The 25,503-nt window shown below is 43.7% G+C and overlaps 1 protein-coding gene across 1 annotated transcript in view; it reads right to left on the bottom strand.

The window, feature by feature from the left end:
- Window positions 1–25,503, bottom strand: part of COL23A1 (collagen type XXIII alpha 1 chain) — a 354,295-nt gene that overhangs the window by 305,815 nt on the left and 22,977 nt on the right. The window contains exon 2 of the mRNA XM_049707215.1: window positions 17,991–18,057. Within this exon, the coding sequence (XP_049563172.1) occupies window positions 17,991–18,057 (67 nt within the window). The remainder of the gene's footprint in view (window positions 1–17,990; window positions 18,058–25,503) is intronic.

Here is a 25,503-nt window from a genome sequence, read left to right as displayed (position 1 = left end):
CCCAAGTCGCTTTCCCTCCCTCCAAAGCCCCATCCAGGCTCCATGGGTCCTGGGGGCATAGGAGGGAGGCCAGGGAGATCAGGAGAGGCAAGTGGGAGGGGCCTTCCCAGACCCCAGACCAGAGGAGCAAGAGAGGAGAGGAGGGCAGTTTGCCCCACCCACTCGAGCCCAAGAAGCCTTCTGGGCTCCCAGGTGAGGTTCCCTGCCCTCTGAGACCAGGGTGGGGGGCATGCCTGGGCCCCTTCTTTTCCTTGAGCCTAAGCCCCACCCCTCACAGACCCCAGGGCCTTTTCTAGCCCTGTGGGTCCTGAGCACTGGCCCCACCCACTGCCCAAACCTCACCCTTGTTTAGGCCCTGTTCTCCACAGCCAAGGCCTCCCCCTCCCCCCTTTTTTTTTCTTTTCCCTCCTCCTCTTTTTTACTGTTGTGGTACTGATGTACCTTCTGGTTGTTGATTCATCTATAGTTTTACTTTCACATTCTTTCTAACATATCTGTTAGTTTCCTAGTCTAATTTTATTTTTTACTTTGTTATTGTTCTCTCTCTTTTTTTTTTTTTTGCCACCCCACATGGGAGCTCCGAGTCTGAACCACTGGACTAACAGAGAACCTCAGACCCCAGGGAATATTCATCAGAGTGAGGTTTCACAGAGTTCCTCATCTCAGCACCAAGACCCAGCTCTACCCAATAGCCTACAAACTCCAGTGTTGGAAGCCTCAGGCCAAACAACCAGTAAAACAGGAACACAATCCCACTCATTAAAAAAAAAATGAGATGGCAAAAAAATATGTCACAGATGAAGGAGCAAGGTAAAAACCTACAAGACCAAATAAACGAAGAGGAAAGAGGCAATCTACCTGAAAAAGAATTCAGAGTAATGATAGTAAAGATGATCCAGAATCTCGGAAATAGAATGGAAGCACGGGTTGAGAATATACAAGAAATGTTTAACAAAGATCTAGAAGAACTAAAGAAAAAACAAACAGAGATGAACAACACAATAACTGAAATGAAAAAGACACTAGAAGGAATCAGTAACAGAATAACGGAGGCAGAAGAATGAATAAGTGAGCTGGAAGACAAAATGGTGGAAATAACTGCTGAGGAGCAGAATAAAGAAAAAAGAATGAAAAGAATTGAAGACAATCTCAGAGACCTCTGGGACAACACTAAACACACCAACATTCGAATTATAGGGGTCCCAGAAGAAGAAGAGAAAAAGAAAGGGTCTGAGAAAATATCTTAAGAGATTATAGTAGAAAACTTCCCTAACATGGGAAAGGAAATAGTCACCCAAATCCAGGAAGCACAGAGAGTCCGATAAAGGATAAACCCTAGAAAAACACAACAAGACACATATTAATCAAACTAACAAAAATTAAATTCAAAGAAAAAATATTAAAAGCAGCAAGGGAAAAACAAAAAATAACACACAAAGGAATCCCCATAAGGTTCTCAGCTGATTTTTCAGTGGAAACTCTGTAGGCCAGAAGGGAGTGTCAGGATATGTGATGGATAAGTGTCAGGATAAGTGATGAAAGAGAAAAACCTATAACCAACATTACTCTACCCAGCAAGGATCTCATTCACGTTCGATGGAGAAGTCAAAAGCTTTTCAAACAAAAGCTAAGAGAATTCAGCAACACCAAACCACCTTTACAACAAATGCTAAAGAAACTTCTCTAAGCGGGAGACACAAGACAAGAAAAAGACCCACAAAAGCAAACCCAAAACAATTAAGAAAGTGGTAATAGGAACATACATATCGGTAATAACCTTGAATGTAAATGGATTAAATGCCCCAACCAAAAGACACAGACTGGCTGAAAGGATACAAAAACAAGACCCATATATATGCTGTCTACAAGAGACCCACTGCAGACCTAGGGACACCTACAGACTGAAAGTGAAGGGATGGAAAAAGATATTCCGTGCAAATGGAAATCAAAAGACAGCTGGAGTAGCAATATTCATATCAGATAAAATAGACTTTAAAAGAAAGAATGTTACAAGAGACAAGGAAGGACACTACATAATGATCAAAGGATCAATCCAAGAAGAAGATAATGGACAACCACGAAGAAATGGACAAATTCTGGAAAGGTACAGTTTTCCAAGACTGAACTGGAAGAATTAGAAAATATAAACAGACCTATCACAAGTAATGAAATTGAAACCTTAATTAAAAATCTTCCAACAAACAAAAGTCCAGGACCAGAAGGCTTCACAGGCAAATTCTATCAAACATTTAGAGAAGAGCTAACACTGATCCTTCTCAAACTCCTCCAAAAAATTGCAGAGGGAGAAACACTCCCAAATTCATGCTAAAAGGCCACCATCACCCTGATACCAAAACCAGAAAAAAATATCACAAAAAAGAAAATTATAGATCAATATCACTGATGAACATAGATGCAAAAATCCTGAACAAAATGCTAGTAAACAGAATCCAACAGCATATTAAAAAAATCATACACCATGATCAAGTGGGCTTTATCCAAGGGACGCAAGGATTCTTCAATATACGCAAATCAATCAATGTGATACACCATATTAACAAATTGAAGAAGAAAAATTATATGATCATCTCAATAGATGCAGAAAAAGCTTTCGACAAAATTCAACACCCATTATGATAAAAACTCTGCAGAAAGTGGGCATACAGAGAACCTACCTCAACATAGTAAAGGGCATATACGACAAACCCACAGCAAACATCATTCTCAATCGTGAAAAACTGAAAGCATTTCCTCTAAGATCAGGAAAAAGAAAAGGTTGCCCACTCTCACTGCTATTATTCAACATAGTTTTGGAAGTTTTAGCCACAGCAATCAGAGAAGAAAAAGAAATAAAAGGAATCCAAATCAGAAAAGAAGAAGTAAAACTGTCACTGTTTGCAGATGACATGATACTATACATAGAGAATCCTAAAGATGCCACCAGAAAACTACTAGAGCTAATCAATGAATTTGGTAAGGTTGCAGGATACAAAATTAATGCACAGAAATCTCTGGCATTCCTATACACCAACAATGAAAAATCAGAAAGAGAAATGAAAGAAACACTCCCATTTACCATTGCAACAAAAAGAATAAAATGCCTAGGAATAAACCTGCCTGAGGCAAAAGACTTGTACTCAGAAAACTATAAAGCACTGATGAAAGAAATCAAAGATGACATAACAGATGGAGAAATATACCATGTTCTTGGATTGGAAGAATCAACACTGTGAAAAAGACTCTACTAGCCAAAGCAATTTACAGATTCAATGCAATCCCTATCAAACTACCAATGGCATTCTTCACAGAATTAGAACAAAAACTTACAATTCGTATGGAAACACAAAAGACCCCAAAGAGCCAAAGCAATCTTGAGAAAGAAAAACGGAGTTGGAGGAATCATGCTCCCAGACTTCAAATTATACCACAAAGCTACAGTAATCAAGATGGTATGGTACTGGCACAAAAACAGAAATATAGATCAATGGTACAAGATAGAATGCCCAGAGATAAACCCACACACATATGGTCACCTAATTTATGACAAAGGAGGCAAGAATATACAATGGAGAAAAGACAATCTCTTCAATAAGTGGTTCTGGGAAAACTGGACAGCTACATGTAAAATAATGAAATTAGAACACTACCTAACACCATACACAAAAATAAACTCCTAATGGATTAAAGACTTAAAGGTAAGACCAGACACTATAAAACTTTTAGAGGAAATATAGGAAAAACACTCTTTGACATAAATCACAGCAAGATCTTTTTTGACCCACCTCCTAGAGTAACAGAAATAAAACCAAAAATAAACAAAAGGGACTTAATTAAGCTTAAAAGCTTTTGCACAGCAAAAGAAACCATAAACAAGACAAAAAGACCTCCCTCAGAATGGGAGAAAATATTTGCAAATGAAACAACAGACAAAGGATTAATCTCTAAAATATACAAACAGCTCATGGAGCTCAATTTAAAAAAAACAAACAATCCAGTTAAAAAATGGTTGGAAGACCTAAATAGACATTTCACCAAGGAGGACATACAGATGGCCAAGAGACACATGAAAAGATGCTCAGCATCACTAATAATTAGAGAAATGCAAATCAAAACTACAATGAGGTATCGCCTCACGCCGGTCAGAATGGCCATTATCAAAAAAGCTAGAAACAATAAATGCTGGAAAGGGTGTGGTAAAAAGGGAACCCTCCTACACTGTTGTTGGGAATGTAAATTGCTACAACCACTATGGAGAACAGTATGGAGGTTCCTTAAAAAAGTAAAAATAGAACTACCATATGACCCAGCAATCCCACTATTGGGCATATACCCTGAGAAAACCATAATTCAAAGAGACATGCACCACAATGTTCATTGCAGCACTATTTACAATAGCCAGGACATGGAACCAACCTAAATGTCCATCGACAGATGAATGGATAAAGATGTGGCACATATATACAATGGAGTATTACTCAGCCATAAAAAGAAATGAAATTGAGTTATTTGTACTGAGGTGGGTGGACCCAGAGTCTGCCATACAGAGTGAAGTAAGTCAGAAGAGAAAAACAAATACCATATGCTAATGCATATATATGGAATCTAAAAAAAAAAAAGGTATGGATCAACCTATTGCAGGGCAGGAATAAAGAGGTGGACATAGAGAATGGACTTGATGACATGGGGTGGGAGGGCGAAGCTGGGGTGAAGTGAGAGTAGCATCAACATATATACACTACCGAATGTAAAATAGTTGGCTGGTGGGAAGCAGCAGCATAGCACAGGGAGATCGGCTCGGTGCTTTGTGATGACCCAGAGGGGTGGGACAGGGAGGATGGGAGGGAGGCTCAAGAGGGAGGGGATATGGGGACATGTGTATGCATATGGCTGATTCAGTTTGTTGTGCAACAGACACTAACACGGTATTGTGAAGCAATTATACTCCAATAAAGATGTATTAAAAACAGAACAAAAGAAAACAAAAAACTACAGAATACCTCACATTATTTTATTTCTATAAGTATTTAAATGTATGTACTTGTTGAAGCACAGAAAAAGGTCTGCAGAATGCAAACTAAACTGGTCAAATAATTACATCTAGGGCTCGGGATTGGATAGGGTAGTGAGGTGGGGGGTACAAGAGAGACTTTTTTTTGAGGAGTGGGATGGTAGGATAATTTTAAGAAGCATAGTTTGCTTGTATAATAATAATTTTTTAAAAATAAAAGAAGGACTGCCTGCTAAGAAGCCTGGAAGGGGGGCCCTGTGGGAAGGTGGGGACCTTCAGAAAGAAGAAAGTGGTGTGTTCTAGGTAGGAAACGAGCTTTTCTCAATAATCCTAAGAGAGGCCCTAGAGACCAACTGAGTCGGCCCTCAGAGGATTCTGGCTAGAGGATCTGGAACCTTCCCACAGCCAGCCCTGGGGGCTCAGAGTCCCTGCCCCCATGGGGGCAGGACAGGTACACCGGGGTTCACGCATTGCTCCCCCACTTCTCCCCACTCCCTCACCCACCCCAATCTAACCTGCATTCCCTACCCTCTCCTGCCTGAGTTCTTCACCCTCCCCGCCCCGCGTGCCCCAACCCCTTCCTCCTCTTTTCTACACCCACTTCCAGCAGTGAAGGGCCAGTGTCCAGGGTAACAGAAATCGATTCTCACAGACCCTCCACAACCCAGCCCCTGACGGAGCTCCGGGATCCCGAGGGGGAGGGGCAAGAGGAGAGGGAGCACCCTCAGGGAGCAAACAGGCATGGGGCAGCCTGAGGCACTGCCCTGACCTCCTAGAAATTAAGCCCAAGTCCTGCCTTGACGGGGGTGGGGGGGGTGGGGGGGTGGGGGTAGCGGTGGGGGCGGGGGTATCACTCCTGGGCAGCTGCTCCTGGCCTTCCTCAGAGGCAGCGCCCTGTCCTCTCAGAGCTCCCCTCCCCGCCACACACACAGAAAGCGCTAAGACCACTCCCCCTCCCTGCAGGGTACTGTGAGGCCCACAGTCACAGCTAATAAATATGCTGCTCCTGGGCACAGCTGACCCTTCAGCAAGTACTTGGGCCAACATGGTCTGCCTCTATCCCCACCTGTGTGACAGTCAGTGCCAAGGATGGGGGTGACACCCAGGGGTAAAGTCACTGTCCAGTCCTTCTGTGGGTGGCACAGCCGATTCTCTGCTCTGCCTCCAGGTCACCTACTGCCGCCACCCATCCAGGGGCACATATAGTCTCATCTCTGCATTTTACTTTTTTTCTTTTAATTTATTTATTTTTGGCTGCGCTGGGACTTCATTGCTGCGTGCAGGCCCCCTCCAGTTGCAGTGAGTGGGGGCCACTCCTCGCCACGGTGCGAGGTGGCAGTGGTGGTGGCGGTGGCAGTCCCCACCCCACCCCCACAGCATGGGCTACAGGTGCACGGGCCTCAGCAGTTGCAGTACGCGGGCCCAGCAGCTGTGGCTTATGGGCTCCAGAGCGCAGGCTCAGTAGCCCTGATGCGGGGGCCAAGCCTCCACAGCTCGCGGGATCCTCCCCTACCAGGGCACGAACCTGCATCCCCCTGCACAGGCTGGCGGACTCCCAACCACTGCGCCACCAGGGAAGCCCCACTGGACCCATTGTGACATCAATTTGGGTCAAAACTCCATTTTCCCCTGACTCCATGAGCTCACATTCTGAGCACAGTCATACTTAGCATCCCCAGGGATTAGGGTTAGCACAGAGCCAGTGTCCAATAATACTCTAAATGGCTGCCCTTTCCCCACTGCACAGCTACTCTTGTAGATGTTTGCATGTTCTCTTGGGAATCATCTCTGCATTTTAAAAGTACATTCTTCACAATGCACCATGAAGGCGTGTGCGCTTCTAATGGGGGAGCTGGCCCATCCTCCACACCATCCTTTGCTTTCTGGACTTTTCCTTAGACCCCCCCTTCCCCTCGGAGCCTTAGCCTCCGGTGCTTTGAATTTCTTCCTGTGCTAGCTTGTGAGTGGGCCACACAGGCTACTTCTAAGGAAATGACCAGACAACAGGCCACCTCAAGCCTAACAGTGTCATGAAAATCATGACCTCGTAGGGAAGGCAGCTTAGCCGCATTCATCCTATTTCTAAAGCCAGGACTAAACAAAAATGTAAAATAACATTGGATCAGGGCAGAAAAGTCTTTGGTGGATCAGGAAGGAAACCCCAGGGCCACCCAAGAGAAAAGGGCTTTACCATGCTGCCTGCTGACAACCTACAAGGCAGCAGAGGGAATCCCAAGTTCAAGGGCTCCCAGAGGAGCCAGGAGTTGCTCTTTCTCTATCTTTGAGCAGAAGGTTCGCTGGGGGATCCTGGCACTAAAGGAACCAAGAGACTAAGCAGAAATGACATTCTTTTCTGCAGAGGAGGCAACAAAAGGAAAGGGCTGGGCTTGCTTACTAAGTACCCTCTCCCCACCCCCATAATAATGATCTGTGTCTGACTCTCACCTCCTGAGGACCACAGACCACTTTCCTTAGGGATAAATGAACAGACATTACGAGATGCCTAGGGTGTGCCAAGCACTTCCACATACACTTGTCTCAGAATATCCTCAAAACAAACCCCCGAGGTACATAATGTTTTCCCATTTTACACACAAGGAGATGGAGAGTTTAAAGAATCAGGTCACTTGCCCAAGCTCACAGAGCCGGTGGGCGGCCACAGTTGGCATTCACTGCCAAGTCCACCTGTATTAAACCCAGACTCCCCTCCCCTACACTGTGCAGCATCCTGGCACCTGTGGGGGAGGTGCTCTTCCCTCTCAGCCCTGCCCTGGAAGCCACAGGCAGAGGAATGGGCACAGGGGTCAGACCTGCCCAGTAGGGCTCTCTCTCCTGAGACCCTGAACCTCAGGCAGAATGACAGGCCAAAAAACAGTTGGTGCAGACACATCCAAGCGAGCTCTAGCTCCCCGGGGGACTGCCCCTCCGTTCCTGCTGCCTAGATTCCCGGAACTGCCCCGCATCCTGTCCTTTCCCAGCCTCCTTCCTCAGCGTGCATTTCGTTTCTGTGAACTCCCTATTCATCTCCTTTGCCCATTCTTCCACTAAAATATTTGACTTTTCCTTATTCTTTTGCAAAAGCACTTTATATCTCATGAATATTAACCATGTGCTTGTTATATACGCTAAGTTTTCAGTTTGCCATTTATCTTTAAACTTTAAGGTGGAATTTTCTTTCTAGACAGAAAGTTTAAGCTTTTAAGCTTAAATCATTTAAGAAAACATTTATTCTATAGAAGAGTTTTTCAACATTGGCACCACTGACAGTTGGGTGGGATAATTCTTTATGTTGGGGGCTCTCCAGTACATTGTAGAATGTTTAGCAGCATCCCTGGCCTCTACCCACTAGATGCCAGTAGCACCCCACCCCTCAAGTTGAGACAAATCAAAAATGTCTCCAAACATTGCCAAAGTCCCCACAAAGCAAAATCATCCCTGGTTGAGAACTGCTGCTTTATGGTTTCTGACTTCAGTACCGAGCTTATAAAGTCTATTTCTACCTATAATTTTAAAAAGTGACCTGTTGTATTTTTGTCTTGCCTTCCATGGTTTTATTTTTCACATTTAAATCTTCAATCCATGTGGAATATACTTTGGCATAAGAAGAGAGCTAAGAAACAAAATATTATGACTGCATTGAACTTACCCCTGGGAAGAGGCGGTCCCACCATGTGAGTAGCTCTTGATATGCGAGACATTTAATAATCCCAATGTACAAAGTTACACGACACCTCACGGAGTGAAGAGTTGCACCTGTCATCCAACGGCTGGCATAGAGTTGGCCAAGATGGGATCTTCCCACAGCTTCAGGGAGTCTCTACTGGGTCTAAACCAGATGTGCTCAATAAATTTTGGGTGAGTGGGAATGTGCTTGCTAGTTGCTATTTTACACTTTGCATAATCAACAACACCTTCTGAAACCAACAACACACCACTCTATTCTGGAGCCATCTGGAAAATTCTCAGTGATCTTCTGTTTTAGTAGAAAAAACAACAGAGTGAAAGGCTAACTTTGTATTTCATTGCCCTTGGTTTGAACTTTTGTGTACTTTCTAATAAATTTTTTTAATATTAATTATCATTTTTAAAAATTCCATTAGATTTCTACAGAATTTAATGAATTTAATGAATATAGTGGGCTCCCTCTAGTGGTCACAAGAAAATCTCCAATTCCCAAAGGTCAATGCATAACCTCTTGTAAGAGTCTGTAATTTACATTCAGACTTCAATGCAAATTTTTGTGAACGTCCCCTTGCCAAAAAGTTACATTAAGATTGGGAAAAAAGTTTATATATCAGTGCTAATAACTTCCTAATATGCAAATAGACATATGATAGCTAGAAAACACAAAAACTTATCTGAAAGCAACTAATTTTGTTCTTCATGGTTTTTTTCCTTACAGTTCACTGAGAATGGCATGTGTATAAGTGGTTTAATTTGTGTATCTAAGCATGTTAATGTCTTCTTAATAAATATTCTGTATTTAAACAAACAAACAAAATTAACAAAACGTCTTGAGCGCCCTCAAGACGTTTATTTACAGGACACAGTACATTTTACAATTAATAGGTTCAGAGTGGCTAGATGATGCCTTAAGAGAAGACTTCTAATTATTTTCTTCCATTCAGCAGTGGGTCTACAAATTGGTTCATAAGGCCACTGTCCAAAACTATGCTTATCATCTTCCCTTCTAAATCCCTCTTTGGGGATTTCCTGTTTCTGTTCAGGATATCACCTTCCCACGGGCTTCCAGCTTTGGGCACCTCTGTCCCCTCCCGTGCCCATCCATCCTGTTTGTGAGTTTTGTCCACCACATGGCCCAGTGCCTCTCACAGCTGTTCCCTGCCATCAATTCTCATGGCCCTCATTCAAGTTCTCATGACCTCTCCTCCAGGGCAGTCATTCAGCAAATATTTACCACCCCTTCTCCACATGCCCAGCACTGTTCTAGGTTCAGGGGACGCATCGGGGAACAAGACAAGATTGTCTGCATCCAGAGCACCCTCTCAGTGGGCTTCTCTGCTGAAGCAAACTTGTGATCCAGTCCATCCTCCATGCTGTTTCTAGAGTCCTCCTCTTAAAGCTGAACTCTACTCACATACCTTTCAACTGTGTCCCATGGAATGAAGCTCACATCCCTCCATAATCAAGACCCACCCTCACCTCTCATTAACACCTTCCAACCTAACAGAGCTCCCTGACGCTCCCAGAGCTCCCCTCTGCCTCTGCTCAGTATGCCAGGTCTTGTGGAATGTGTCTCCCATCCCAGCTGGCTAAGATGTCAACCAGTCTTCAAAACCCTGCCCAACTGTCATCTTCCCCCACCCAGGCCTCCTTGATCTGAGGTGATCTCTCCCTCCTTTCAATTTCTGTGGGACATTTTTCTTAGGATTCTTCCCATTCTCAATATATTATGGTTCCTGTATGTGTGCCATCATCCTCTAACAACTGGGTCCGCAATTCCTCTAACAATCTTAGTCAATATCACCCACAGGACAAGCACAAAATAGGGTAGAGAGAGATGAATGTATGAACGAATGAATGAATTCTCCAGAGAATTCTGGCAAAAAAAAAAAAAAAATCAGACACACAAATTATCTTCTTCAACTTTGTACAGTCTGACATAATGGGATAAACTGCCATTAAACTACTTAGTTTTACCATGAACGCAAGTCAACTAGGATTTAACACATTAAAAAAAGTATCATTTTAAAAAATTCTACAAATAAGAAATAACTCAAAGTAGGATAACCATTTTTTGCTTCAATGTAGTAAGAAAGCACCCCCCCACCCCCTCCCCGCTGCCTTAAGCAAATTCCTAAACCTACAAATACAGTAAACAGGCTGAATAGAGTAACTGACCATTTCTGTTCCACTCTGCAACATTTGCCATAAACTGTCAATGAAATGTATCAGGTTCTGTATCATTTCTGCATTGTACTTCATGTCCTCCTAAGCAGAGTTTCACTCCTCTGCTCAAACTCCCAAACATTTTCACAGAGCAGCGAATTTCTAACTCTGATAAATCTGTTTATTAATTTCTGGAAAGTCACCCTACACTGCAAGCACAGTCCCTATCATTTGGAAACCACACGCCATGTCTCTGGGATATTATGCAAGAACACAAAAAGGCACAAAAAGGAAACGAAAAGTATTACTGTTTTTCTGAAAAGTTCCTAATACTCTCCAGGGCAGGTTGAGCCCAGTTAGAAACCAGTGCAAACTGTGCAAAGGGGCAGAGCCCCAGGTTTTGCATGATGAGGCCTTCCGGATGCCGTTAGTGGCTGACAAGAGTTCACAGGCCACACGTTTTCTTTTCCTTTCCGGTTCCCTCACTTCTGGGCTCTGTCACCAGCATTTTCTCACCCACATCCCAGAAGAACGTGCCAAGGAAGTCTGTCAGGCCTTTGTTCCTTCCCTCCAGGATATTCCCAGCCAACCGCCAACTCTGAATCGCCTCGTCCCTACCTCTCTGGCAGCCCTGGCAACAATCAGGAAGGTAAGAGGCTGCACACAGTGAGTCTGGACTGGCCTGGGGGCAAGGGATCTCGGTTCCTGGTAACCACTAACTCACTTTCAGGAAGCAGTGCCAGGCCCTGCTACAAACTCTCTACAAGCACATTCAATCCTCGCACGATTCTATGAGGTAGGTAGTATTAGAAACCCCACTTCACAGATGAAAAACTGAGGCACCGGGAGGATAAGTTCGAGGTCATGGAGTTGGTAAGGGACAAAGAATTTGTTTTTTAATTTATTTTTTTAATTTATTTTTGGCTGCATTGGGTCTTCATTGCTGCATGTGGGCTTTCTCTAGTTGCAGCGAGCGGGGGCTACTCTTCGTTATGGTGTGCAGGCTTCTCATTGCAGTGGCTTCTCTTGTTGCGGAGCATGGGCTCTAGGCACACAGGCTTGAGTAGCTGTGGCACACAGGCTCAGTAGTTGTGGCGCATGGGCTTAGTTGCTCCGCGGCATGTGGGATCTTCCCAGGCCAGGGATCGAACCTGTGTCCCCTGTATTGGCAAGCGGATTCCCAACCACTGCGCCACCAAGGAAGTCTGGGACAAAGAATTTGAATCAGGCAGTCTGGGTCCAAAATTCAAGTGCTTAATCACTGAGCTGCACTGTCTGTTGGACCAGCTCAACAGAGGGAAGAGACTTATGTGCTTGAAGTGGAGGCAAGCCTCTGGTCAAACTCAGGGTCTGTCCATAGTCCCCACTTAGGACCACCTGGACATGTCTAGCCAGCTGCCCCCAGAGCTGGACTGAAGTGGTCATCTATTATTTATGTCTGCCCAGCTGCATCCCTTTTCTCTTTTTCTGGGAATAGCACCCTACTTTTTCTTGAGGTAACCACCCTTCCCCACTCTCAGCCTACATGATTCTGGTAGTGTCAACCCTCCCCCACAACGGCCTCCCCCCAGGTCCAAGACCAGTCACATGACCCAGACCTGGCCAATCAATGTGTCCCATCCTCCAGGAACGCAATTAGTACAAGGAGAGGCATCTGCCCCAAGCCAGGCCAATCAGGGTCAATGCTGGGACTTCTTTCTTTAATCACAGTAAAATACAGACAAAATTTAAATATCATTTTAACCATTTAAAAGTGCACAATTTCATGGCATTTAGTACCTTCACAATGTTGTATAACTATTGCCACTATCCATTTTCCAGAACTTTTCCATCTTTCCAAACAGAAACTCTGTACCCTGCAACAATAACTCTCTGTATTAGTCTGCTTGGCCTGCCAAAACTAAGTACCATAGTTTGGGTGGCTTAAACAACAGAAATCTATTTTCTCACAATTCTGGAGGTTATAAGTCAGAGATCAAGGTGTCAGCAGGGTTGGTTTCTTCTGAGGCCTCTCTCCCTGGCTTCATGTCATCTTCCCTCTGTGTGTGTCTGTGTCTTAATCTCTTCTTATAAGGACACCAGTCATAGTGGATGAGGGCCCACCCTAATGGCCTCACTTTACCTTATTTACCTCTTTAAAGACCCTGTCTCAAATACAGTCACATTCTGAGGTACTAGGTGGGGGTTAAGACTTCCACATCTGAATTTGGAAGGGGATACAATTCAGCCCATAACACTCCCTATTCCCCAATGCTGACACCTTTGAGAAAGGGGAGTGCTCTATCTGCTGGGGTTGCTGAGAAGGTCTGATATACTGCTGGGACTGTTGGTGGCCACTTTCCCACCCCAAGGAGACAGTGTCTGAAAATGACTCAGGGAAGAGCTGAGAGGCGGAGAGAGACCCCTGAGCCCAGACATACCTGAAACTGGCTGCACCTCTGACCTCTCTATTCCAGTTGTGTAAGCTAATAAGTTTCCTTTTCATTTGTTTATTTTATTAATGTAATTAAAAGAGTTAGTTAAGGTAAGGAGCTTTTACACCAGAATGGCCCATATCTCCAGGATGTGCAGGATGTGCCCACTCGGTGGCTGTTTAAGCATCAGAGTCAAATGCAAACCTCTCAGGCTCCAGGGTGCTGGCCCCGACCCATCCCTTGGGATGCTCAAATGTTCACAGCACAATGGGGACTGGGTCGTGCCAGAGTCTCCCACAGAGCAGACTTCGGGGCCACCCCCTGCAACATTCCAGAATTGCTGCTCTGGTGGTGGCGCCCCAAACAGACTGAGGGCTCCTATCCTTTCAGCCCAGTGACCCAAAGCCCTGCAGCAGTGCCTGGCTCATGACGGGCTTCAGTACAGAACATGAGGAAGGCAGGGAACCGGGCAAGACAACAGTCCTCCTTCCCTCCAACAGTTCCCTGAAGGACAGTCTGTAAGAACACAGGATGGGAAACAATTCAAACGTCCTTGGGGTGTGGACTGGCCAGGTACCTCACAGGACAGCCCAACAGGATTTTGTCTTTTAACCCAAAACAAGGTAACACCTGCTCTCTGATACATGGAATGATTCAGACCATCTCAGAGGGAAACTGCAAACCGAGAAAGCAACACCGGGACAACAACATATACCATTTGTGTAAAACCAGGAGGGGAGCTTCTCACTGAAATGTATCTAAATGACCTCAAAAACCTCAAAAAACTGTCCTACACCATAACCACCAGCCACACGTGGCAATTTAAATTAAGATTAAACAAAAATTTTTTTTATTGAAGTATAGTTGATTTACTATGTTGTGCCAATCTCTGCTGTAGAGCAAAGTGACACAGTTATACACATGCATACACTCATTTTTATATTCTTTTCCATTATGGTTTATCACAGGATATTGAATATAGTTCCCCGTGCTACACATTAGGACCTTGCCGCTTATCCATTCTAAATTAAACAAAAATTTTAAATTCAGTTTGTCAGTTGCACTAGCCATGTTTCAGGGGCTTGGTAGCCCCACATGGCTAGTAGTGGCTGCTCGATTAGCAGAGAGATAGAATATTTCCATCATCACAGAAAGTTCTATTGGAAAGGGCTGCTCAGAAGGACATCAGCAAATGGGTAAAGGGCCCCTGGAAAGAGGAGCAGGAGAACCGGGGGAGAGGAGGGGAGGGGAATTAGTTTTCACATGTAATCTTTTGTAGTACTTGAATCTTTCATCACATATTATTTCCTATTCAAAAATAAACATTTTAAAACTTTAAACACATTTTAAAACAATAAGTACATAAGTAACATAAGAAAAGAAGACGTTGGAATCCCCAGGTACATGGGTAAGCCACATGAATCTACAGCCCTGAGTTCTCCGCTGAAGGAAGAGAAGTCTCTTTTGAGGCAGGTGTATGAGGAAGAGCCGCATGAGGGGGCTCCCAGGTGGCAGCCCCACACACCTGATTCAGACCTGGTGGTGTAGGAAGTTCCTATGTCCCCCACATTTTGATTATCTCAGCAACCTTATAATTAGGGTGATTAACGGTCCCATTTATTTTAGTTTCCTAAGGCTGCCACAACAAATGACCACAAACTAGGTGACTTAACATGACAGAAACCTATTGTCTCACAATTCTGGAGGCCAGAAGTCCAAAACCAAGGTGTTGGCAGGGCTGGTTCCTTCTGAAAGCTCTTAAGGAGAATCCCTTCCACGCCCCTGTCCAGCTTCTGTGGCTGCCGGCAATCCCGGGTGTTCTTAGGTTTGTAGATGCATCACTCTGGCCTCTGCCTCCGTCTTCCCATGGCCTTCTCCTCTGGGTGTTTCTGTGTCTCAAATCTCTTACCTCTTGACTCTTATAAGGACACTCATCATTGGATTTAGGGCCTACCCTAAACCCTGGATGATCTCATCTCAATATCCTTAAATTAATTATGTCTGCAAAGACCCTATTTCCACATAAGGCCACATTTACAAATACCAGGGGTTAGGACTGGGACATATCTTTTGGGAGGGGGGGGACACAATTCAACTCACTATACCGTTTTATAGACAAGAAGTTCAAGGTTCAAGGGCCTCTCACTTGCCTGAGGTCACAGGGCTAGTTCAGAGCACAGCTCTGCCAGTCCTCCCACCACTGACTCCAGCAAGAGAAGAATCTTGACCTTCCAGCCCGAAGCCTGCCCCTCCCTTCAGCCTCAGAGCTCCCTGAGCACCCACTTCACAATGGGTAACACACACAGAAGAGCCGCCCCCTTCTCTGGGCTCGCTTATCTGTCTTGCTGCATCCTAGGATCTGACAAAAGATTACACTGTCCTCTGGGCCGTGGGAAGGAACTGGGCTAGGGGGATCTGCGGGTATCTTAGATGAGATGGGGTATCTCAAATGAGGGTGGTCTGCATGTCCAGACTCCAAAAGTCTGCAGGGCAGATCAGAGCCAGGGAGAAAGGGAATGAGGTAAGGCTTCTGGTATTGGAGAAAAAGCCCTCTGTGCTTTTTATGGCAGAGGAGAATGTGCCAGCCTATGGGGTTTTGCACTGATAAAGGGCTCTAGTCTAAAGTGCTCAAGTGAGTTCTCCAGCTCAAGGTGACAGGAGAGAAAGAGCAGATGTGGACATGGGTGTGCACTGGGGCCTGGCAGAGGCTGCGGTGCTACACCCCCTGGGCCACGCTGACCATACCTGCCAGGACAGCCTGATCACAGCCACAAGCCCCTCGGACAATGACAGCACAGCACTGACTGCTGGGCACCCCCAGAGTCTCAGTGGAACTGAGGATTCTGACCAGGCTTTTGGCCTCCATGGTCATCCCAGAGGCCTTCTTGACACCTCTCCTGGTGAGTCAAGAGACCTCGAGGGAAGACAAACACAAGACTATCTCCAGGTCCTGGGCTTTGTATTTCCTCCATGACATCAAAAAGCCTACAGAGCCCACTCCAGTATTGGTATCATTTATTAACACAAACAGTAAGTGGCTGACCAAGATCTGGACCTGGTCTGGATTTATTCAGGAGCTCCATGTCCCCTCACTGCCACCTCCTCCCTCTCCATCTATCATCTGTATTGGTGGTTTTCAAACTTTCAGTCAGCAACCCATAGCAGGGAACCCGTTTCACACTGCCATTTACAAATATAAATGGCTGACACAAATACTTCACTCCAGTATTTTTTATTCCAGTCTCTGCTAGTTCAAAATTTCAGAATGCTGGCTGCAACCCACATAACTGATTTCATGTCTCATAAATGTGTTGTGACTCCCAGGTTTGTTTGTTTGTTTGGCCGCGCCGCTTGGCTTGTGGGATCTTAGTTCCCCAACCAGGGATTGAACCCGGGGCTTTGGCAGTGAGAGTGTACAGTCCTAACCACTGGACTGCCAGGGAATTCCCAGTGACTCCCAGTTTAAAAAACCCTCATCTACATAACTCACATGAATTTACAACCATTCAATACTCAGAAAGAAAGAGCAGGGGAGGAGCAAGAAGAATTGTTTTACACATTTTGCAGATCAGCCAAAAATTCATTGGTGGAACTGATTTTTTTCCCCCCACTGAATTGCAATTTCTGACTTCCTGATCTGCTCATGACATCATTACTTATCATGTCCTTTTCCCTCCTATTAAAACCTCAGAGTTCCTATGAAAGGCTAGCTCAAGCTCGAATGTAAAATCCTCTTCCACTGGGCCCCCAGAGACTGAATTTTCACACCATGGGTCCATCTTTGCACAAATCTCAGGGCATCTCCCAATCTGGAGATGTTAATCATCAATAAGCTTGGTTTCTGGACCAGGTGAAGTGGTTTCGGAAATGCCAGACAACTTGGCTAATGGAAGGCATGACAGCAAGGAACAGGGCCCCTGGGTTCAGCTCCCATGTTCTCTCACCTTGTCCGGCATGGTGGGTCATCTGGGAATTGTTACAATTTTCCACTCATTCACTGATATTACATACTGTTCTATGAGAGGATAATTCTAACCCTGAAAACACTGGGGCTGAGACTATACCCCTAAATTCTCAGTCATAATACATGCAAAGCTCCAATGAGGACAACTGGAAGATCGATATGAATCAGGATTTGAGCCACATGGATTAGGAACCAACAAATCCTCAATTCTAGTCACAGCCGTCCTGGTCTACACCATCAAAACCCAAGACACATGATTATTTGAACAAATCAGACCACGTTTCCTGCTCCTTTCCTCTACCTCCACCAAAGAAATGAAAACCAAGAAAAACTATATTTGCCAGATTATTCCTCTACCCACCACCCCTCATGTTCGAAACAGAGCTAGGGTCACAATGTTAACACTGTTCGGATGGCTCATGTCTGCTTCTCCATCTTTAAAAGGGGATGGCTGCTACTTTCCTAGCATCTAAGCCTTTATTGTAAGTCATCTTGAAGAGTTTCTTAGCTCCTCCACCAATACCACCATCCCCATCAAACCAAGTCAGTTAATTTTGCCAGAATCTTTAATGACACACCTACCAGGGAAGATGATGTAGGAAGAAAGGCCCCAGGACAGTCCACAAGGTACCACAGACAGCCTGAAACCCACGGTGATTCTCTTGACCATGGCCTTGGCAGTTTCGGGTAGACAGGAGAGAGAAGACCAGGCCTATGGAAGTCAGGCGCCAGCAACAATCGAACATCCACTTACCTGGGGGACAGACACAGTCCGTCGGTGCTTCTCGAACTGTCCGGAGCTTGACTGATCCCTCCATCTTCTGAACCAGGAAGAAAAGAGGGGAAAAAATAAGGATGAGTTTTGGAGCGGAGAGGGGAAGAAGCGGAAAAACAGCAAAAACCAACATATATGAAAGATCTACAGTGGTGGTGTTGGTGCTTTCAAGAACAGTTTTTAAAAGGTCATTAAATTCTACAGGCAGTTTTAGAATGGGAGGAGAAACAGAAATAAACATTAAGCAATTACTTGGGAGTCCCTGAATAGAAGATGACAGGTTTCTGCTTTGTTAACAACATTTTCAAATACAAATCCAGGAATGACAAAGGGACCCGGTAGTCCCTGGTGTGAAGATAGGAGGGCAGAGCAGAGGGAGGCCAGGTAGGGCCAATCAAAACTCGCTCTTGAACATCTTTCCCTGCTCCGGAGACCACCCCTATCCAACCCCAGGGAGCCCAAGAGGCCCCTTGGCTACAGCCCCTCCAAGCCCACTGGCTTCAGACCCAATGGCCCAGGGCTAATCCACCCTGATGACATTTTCCTTTCTTCTTACCAGTGGGGATCCTAGGCCTAGAAAATTTAGTTCAGTACAATTTAACAAGAATCTCTACACATGCCCAGCCCTGTGCTAGATTTGGGTGAAGGGAAAAGAACTACCACAAAAATGTAGTCAAAAGTCACAGCTCTGCTATTATGACAACTCACAGTACAGCCCTGGCATAATCATCACCTTATGTGACACTTGGGTAACCTCTGAGGCCTGAATTATTGTCCCTGCCTCACAGACAGGGGATACAAACTTGGAAAAAATAAGAAATTAATCCCCAATCCCAAATCTAGGTTTAGGGGAGTGAAGCAATTGGCCCATAATCCCCAAACTAGCCAAGACTTGAGTCCTGACAAGAATATACAAAGTATTAACCTTTCTCTAGGAAAAAACAAAATAAAAACAAAACCAAAAAAATCTTCCTAAAAGCAAAACAAAGCAAATCTCAAATGTGTTAACTTGAGTTAAAAATGCATACTACCGGGGCTTCCCTGGTGGCGCGGTGGTTGGGAGTCCGCCTGCCAATGCAGGGGACACGGGTTCGTGCCCCGGTCCGGGAGGATCCCACATGCCGCGGAGCGGCTGGTCCCGTGAGCCATGGCCGCTGGGCCTGCGCGTCCGGAGCCTGTGCTCCACGGCGGGAGAGGCCACGGCAGTGAGAGGCCCACGTACCACAAAAAAAAAAAAAAAAAAAAATGCATACTACCACTAAAACGGTTACTTAAGGTTCAAACCTAAAAATGTAATTTTTCTCAATAAAAAACATAGTAAAAATGCAAATACAAATACCTGGAAAATAGCACAGCAAACAAACAAAAATGTAATTTTTAAATCACTGTTTTAGAGGAGGTGAGAAGGCACTCCCAGTCTTGAGCCCTTGATCACCAAGCCTGGAATTTTCACATAAGGGGCTGAACAGGGAATTCCCTGAAGATCCAGTGGTTATAACGGACTCCACGCCGAGGGCCTGGGTTCAATCGCTGGGCAGGGAACTAGGATCCCAGAAGCCGTGCGGCACGACCATGAATGAATGAATGAATAAATAAATAAATAAGAAAATAAATAAATAAATAAGAATGGGCTGAACAGCCCAGGACCAGGAGCCTGAAATAAAAAATGTAACCAGGGGAGGCTCTGGCCCCTGCAAAGTACTTCCAAGTTCCACCTCCACTCCAATCTGCCAGCCTTGCCCTCACTTTCCAGATGGGCCACAGAGGCTGATACTGACAAGAGATAGAGTTAAGGCCAAAGTTTTAGAGAACTGGAAGATGTATGATTTTGAACACTGTGGTGGAGGTGTTTGTGAAAGCAGTACCACAACAGAACTTTTCTATCCTCCCCACACCTCTTAAACCACCCCCCAAGGCCTCGGCTTGTCCCAGAAATCAGAACCTGGCTAGGCCTCTTGGCCCTGGGCTCTCAGCTCCTGTCCAGACCCACACCTGCCACTCACTCCTGCTTAAGCCTGGGGCACTCTTCCCTAGAACTGCCCACCGGGCCCAGAGCCACCCTGCAAGCAGTCCGGGCCGACCCTGAGCCTCCAGAGGTTCCCGCCTCCGCCCCTGCAGCTGCCACAGGCTCCTACCAGGTGGGTGAGACCACAGCAGCAGCAGATACCACCTCCACCCCCACCCGACCCCAGGCCATGTGCACTGGAGTCTGGAGCATCCCAGCCATGCCCATCCTCACTGTACTGGAACGCTGCAGTAGGTGCCCGCGATGCAGGTGTGAGCAGGACCTCAGAACTCACTTTTCCCCCATTATACTTGCAGGTACTATTACAGAGTTCAAAATTCACTTGGAAAAAGAATCCAGCCTTCTAGTTTAAGCCAGTCAATTTGTATGAGAAGCTCTCAGCTGTTTTTATCATTTCTAGAAAGACTAGAAGCTACGCTAATTTCCTTTTTTTAAAAAAATGACAAAAGCATTTAATGCTAAAAAACAATTCGCTTTCAACAAGTGCTATCACATCTGGGCAGCTCCCCTAAGGGGAAGGGGGCTTTATCAAATACTGATAGGAAACACAATTACTTTTAAGCTACTCTTATCTTCAAACAAAAACTAAACAGAAAACTATTCAAGAAAGGAAAAAACGTATTGTTAATGCTAGTAGATGGGATCATAAATAACTGATTGAGTTTTTGTTTCGTTATTCTAACTCCTTTTATGCATTTGTTTTTCTGGATTAGATAGTGAATCTGCAAAGTTTTATCTTAGTCCTCTATCCTCCCCCCACCCCCCCAACCCCCACCCCCAACTCTGGAGTTGAAACATCCCTACTAGGAACACAAAGTGAAATGTCTGTATTAGAAACCCAGTCCCGCGAACTTTATTTCCATGCCTTTTTTTTTTTTTAATTCTAAGAAAACATTCTTTTGTGTCCTGGTTTGTAAAAATGATTCAAAAGTCTCAACTTTTTACATTCAATTATCTGGCAGCACCCCTAGCATCTGCAAACAATATGGTCCTGGTTTTACATATGCAAACAAGTCCTGACTCCAAAAGTAAATAAAGAATGAGTTTCTGAGAAATGACCGGAGACTTTGGGAGTGTTCCCTCCAGAAGTACTGAGAAGGAGAACTTGGAGTTGGGGGGGCAAGAGCTGAGAGAAAACTAATCAGAGAAAATCATGGTTTCCAAAAAAGCATTACATGGTCAGATGATAAATTTATCAATGATCTGTTGAAGCATTAGTCTCAAACTCTTCACCAGATATTTGATCACATCCCTGAACAGCTGTATTTTGATGAAATATAGATTAATATACAAAAAAGGATGTAATGTTTTATTTCTGCAAAATGCTACAGATAAAGCCACAAAGACATTCCTATCCTTTGACAGAAAATTCCTACTCTAGGGAGTATATCCCAAGGAAATAAATCATCAGGAGCAAAAAATTGATATTCATGAAGTTGTGCCACAAAACAGTGGGAGTACTTTAGTGAAGGATGGTGAATCCCGTTCATGAAACTGTCACATCTTCACCAAAAATCATTATGAAGACTATGTAGCAACAAGGAAAAATGTTTATGATAAAATAAATAATGTTTACATATGTGTAAAAATGCAGGTGTGGGATGGCAGCAACTACCAAAACATCAACCCACTTGGGTGTAGGGATTACAGTGATTTACTTCTTTAAAGTTCTTTCTGTGTTGTAATATCATCTCAGCGGAAAAAAAAAAAAAATCCTGGGGAGGAGAAAAGCCAAAATGAAGCCCTAAAATCTCCCTGCCTAGGGCAATTTTTGAATGACAGACAGATGATTCTGTCTCCTCAGGAAGCTGTAACTAACTCCAGGATCAACCCTGAAAATACACACAGGCACCACAAACACCAGAGGAAGACTTTCGGAGGATCAATCCTGCCCTGCTACAGTCACATCCTCTCTGCCTTCTTTCCATCCCCTGTAGGGAAGGGCCCATGTGTACATTCTTATGGCCACCAGCAACTCAAGACGGCAGCATTTCCTGGCCTCTTTAATATTCTTTTTTCATATCCCACCATGGTGATGATGAGGATAGCAAATATAAAGTATTATTATCATCAAGTTTATTGATTACTTACTATGTGCCAGGCACTGTACCAACAACTGTTATCTTATTGAGTCCTCCCAAGAACCCCCATGAGGCTAGGACTATTTTTTTTTATACTCATTTACAGATGAGAAAATTGAGGATCAGGGCAATGTAAGTGTCAGGACTGGACTTGAATCCTGGTATCAACTAACTTCAACCACAAAGTAAGAGAACCTCTGCTTACCAGCAATTTTAATGTCTAATAAATTAAAGAGTTGCTACAAAAAAAATCCAGGCCATACGAAACTATAGGGACTGAAATTAGGTCAGTGGTTGCCAAAGGCTGAGGGAGTAGGAGGAATGAAACACAAGGAGACTCATGAGGAGCTGTGAGGTGATGGAACTGTTCTGCATGGTACTGGGGTGATGGATATACTCCAAGCATTTGTCAAAAACTATTGGACCATACATCATAAAGAGGAAACTTTAATGGATACAAATTTTAAAAAATAACCAGGATGCTGGAAAATCCCAGGGTGGAATGCAGGCTGAAACAAATTAATATAACTATATTAAGATTACGTGACATAACCTCACTGAAGGTAGTGGGGAAAAACATGTAACTGACCTAAGTCACTTTGCAAAATACTGTTTCAATTGAGAACTGTAAGGCTGAAGACCAAAGGAACTGTCCATAAATGCTATACTCTGATAGGTACAGTTGTTTCACACAGGGGTACAGGGTAGCAATTTTGAAATTACTATACATATATATTGGGGTTGAACAAGTGAGTAAATAAACTATGGGTAATGAGAGCCTGGTTTCTCACTGTCCAAGAAAGAAGTTATAAATAAGCAAAGGGGGAAGCTGGATTAGTCAGAGACATTACTATGAGGTCATGTTTATGTTATGCACACAGACAGATGCATACAGAAATAATTACAGTTATGTGAATATAGAGTGAATAATAACCCAAGCTGCCTGCAGAGAAGACCTACAGCCAATGACACCCTAGTAGCAGCAAGCACATTCAGCACCTAGATCTTGGTTTCTAAATACCATTCTCCAATAAAAAGAACCATGACTCCTTGGAGAAATGACTGATTCTAGAGTCAGGGCAGGAAAAATACAAGATAAGCCTAGAGTATCTTGCAGTGCCAGAAAATAAGGAAGTGCTTTAAAAAAGGGGGGCGGTACATCAAAGAAACAAAACCAAAGCAAAAGAATTCAGAATGGCAAAAGCTGGAGCAACTTAAGCAACAAAATAAATGATGTAGTATTGAATTATTATCCAAAGAATAAATTAAATATCCATGAGTCCATACTGATATAAATGATTAAATAAATAAATACATACATACATAAATAAATAGGGAAAAGAGACAAATCTTCCTTACAGAAGAATTCCAAGTAATTTATTTAGATACTTCCCTCTCCAGGAGGTGGAGCTAAATTCCCCTCTCCTTGAGTATGGCCTGGACTTACTTAGTGACCTACTTCCAAAATGTAGAGTAGGGAAAGGAAAACAGTAACTTTATAATGGAGAAATCTAGCAGATACCACTTTAATCAAGTGATCAAGGTTAATGTCACCAGTGATAGGTCATGTTGACATCATAGACCACTGACATGATGTCATGATAGTGTCAATCCACCTGAGTGGTATTCTTCCCAAACACTAGTAACCCAGTCTAATCATGAGAAACATCAGACTAGCCCAAATTCAGCAACATTCTACACAATACCTGACCAATATGTCTTAAAATTGTCAGTCATAAAACACAAGGAAAGACTGAGGAGGAGATATGACCAGTAAATACATTGTGGTCTCCTGGGTGGGATCCTGGAATAGGAAAAGGACATTAGAAGAAAAACTGGTGAGAAGATCTAAATAAAGTCTGTAGTTCACGTTAAAAAATGGATAGCAGAATTACAAAGTCATTTACCACTGATTAAGATATAACTTGTTATTTTATATAACAGATTATTCTTTTTTAAAAAGTTAAGGTCAAACTCACATAGCATAAAATTAACCATTTTAAAGTGAACAATTCAGTGGCCTTTAGGGGATTCATAATGTTGGGCAACCACCCCTTTCATGTAGTTCCCTCTATCTAGTTCCAACACATTACCATTACTCCAAAAGGAAATCCTGTACCCATCAAGCAATAGCTTCCCTTTCCTCCCTCCTCCTAGCCACCAATCTGCTTTCTGTCTCTATGGATTAACCTATTTTGGATATTTCATATAAAGAGAATCACACAGTGTGTGACCTTTTGTGTCTGGTTTCTTTCACTTAGCAAAATGTTTTTGAGATTCATTCACTTTGAATCATGTGTCAGTACTTCATTCTTTTTTATGGCTTAATAGTACTACATTGTATGTACATACCACAATTTGTTTATCCATATATTCCTTGATGAACATGTGGGCTGTTTCCACCTTCTGGCTATTGTGAATAGTGCTGCTATGAACATAAGTGGACGTGCATGCATTGTTTTAATACCTGTTTTCAATTCTTTTGGGTATATACCTAGGAGTGGAATTGTTGAGTCATATGATAATTCCATATTTAACATTTTGAAGACCCACCAAAATTTTCCACAGTGGCTGAACCATTTGACATCCCCACCAGCAGTGTATGAGGGTTCCAATTTCTCTCCATCCTCACCAACAGATCCTAATGGATGTGAAGCTGTATCTCATTATGGGTTTGACTTGCATTTCCCTAATGACTAATGATGCTGAGCACCTTTTCATGTACTTGTTGACCTTCTGTATATCTTGTTTGAAGAAATGTCTGTTCAAGCCCCTTGTCTATTTTTAAATTGGGTTGTTTGTCTATTTAAATTGGGTTGTTTGTCTATTTGTCTATTTGTTCATGAGCTCTTTTTTTGATGAGTTCTTTACATATTTGGATACTAAATCCTCATCAGATATATGATTTGCAAATATTTTCTCATATAATAGATCCATTCTTGATCAGAATTCTAACCACCTCCAACTGAGACACAATATGAGAGTGTGAAAATCGTCTTGAAAACTGGAGGTGACGGGAGTGGTCCATGGCTTCATGCTCGTCTTCACATTAGTCATTTTTTTTTCACATTAACCTTTACTGAAATCTTGCTAGATGAATAGTGGGTTATTATTACTCATGAATTTGACCTGGTTCTTTTTAGTTAATAGTAATTATATTCATTTTCCATTGTTGCATAACAGATTTCCACCAACTCAGCAGTTTAAAATAACACAAATTTACTATCTTATGGTATTTGTGATCGGAAGTCTAGACACAGATGAACTTGGTTCTCTGCTCAGGCTCTCATGAGGCTAAAGTCAATGTGTCATCTGCGGGTTTCTAGAGCTCTGGGTCCTCTTTCAAACCCATGTGGTTCCTGTGGTCTGAGGCCCCCATTCTCTT

Source organism: Orcinus orca, chromosome 3 (assembly GCF_937001465.1).
Source record: "Orcinus orca chromosome 3, mOrcOrc1.1, whole genome shotgun sequence".
Lineage (NCBI taxonomy): Eukaryota > Metazoa > Chordata > Mammalia > Artiodactyla > Delphinidae > Orcinus > Orcinus orca.
Note: the sequence above shows the minus strand (reverse complement) of the source record. Positions and strands in the feature narration are given on the sequence as shown.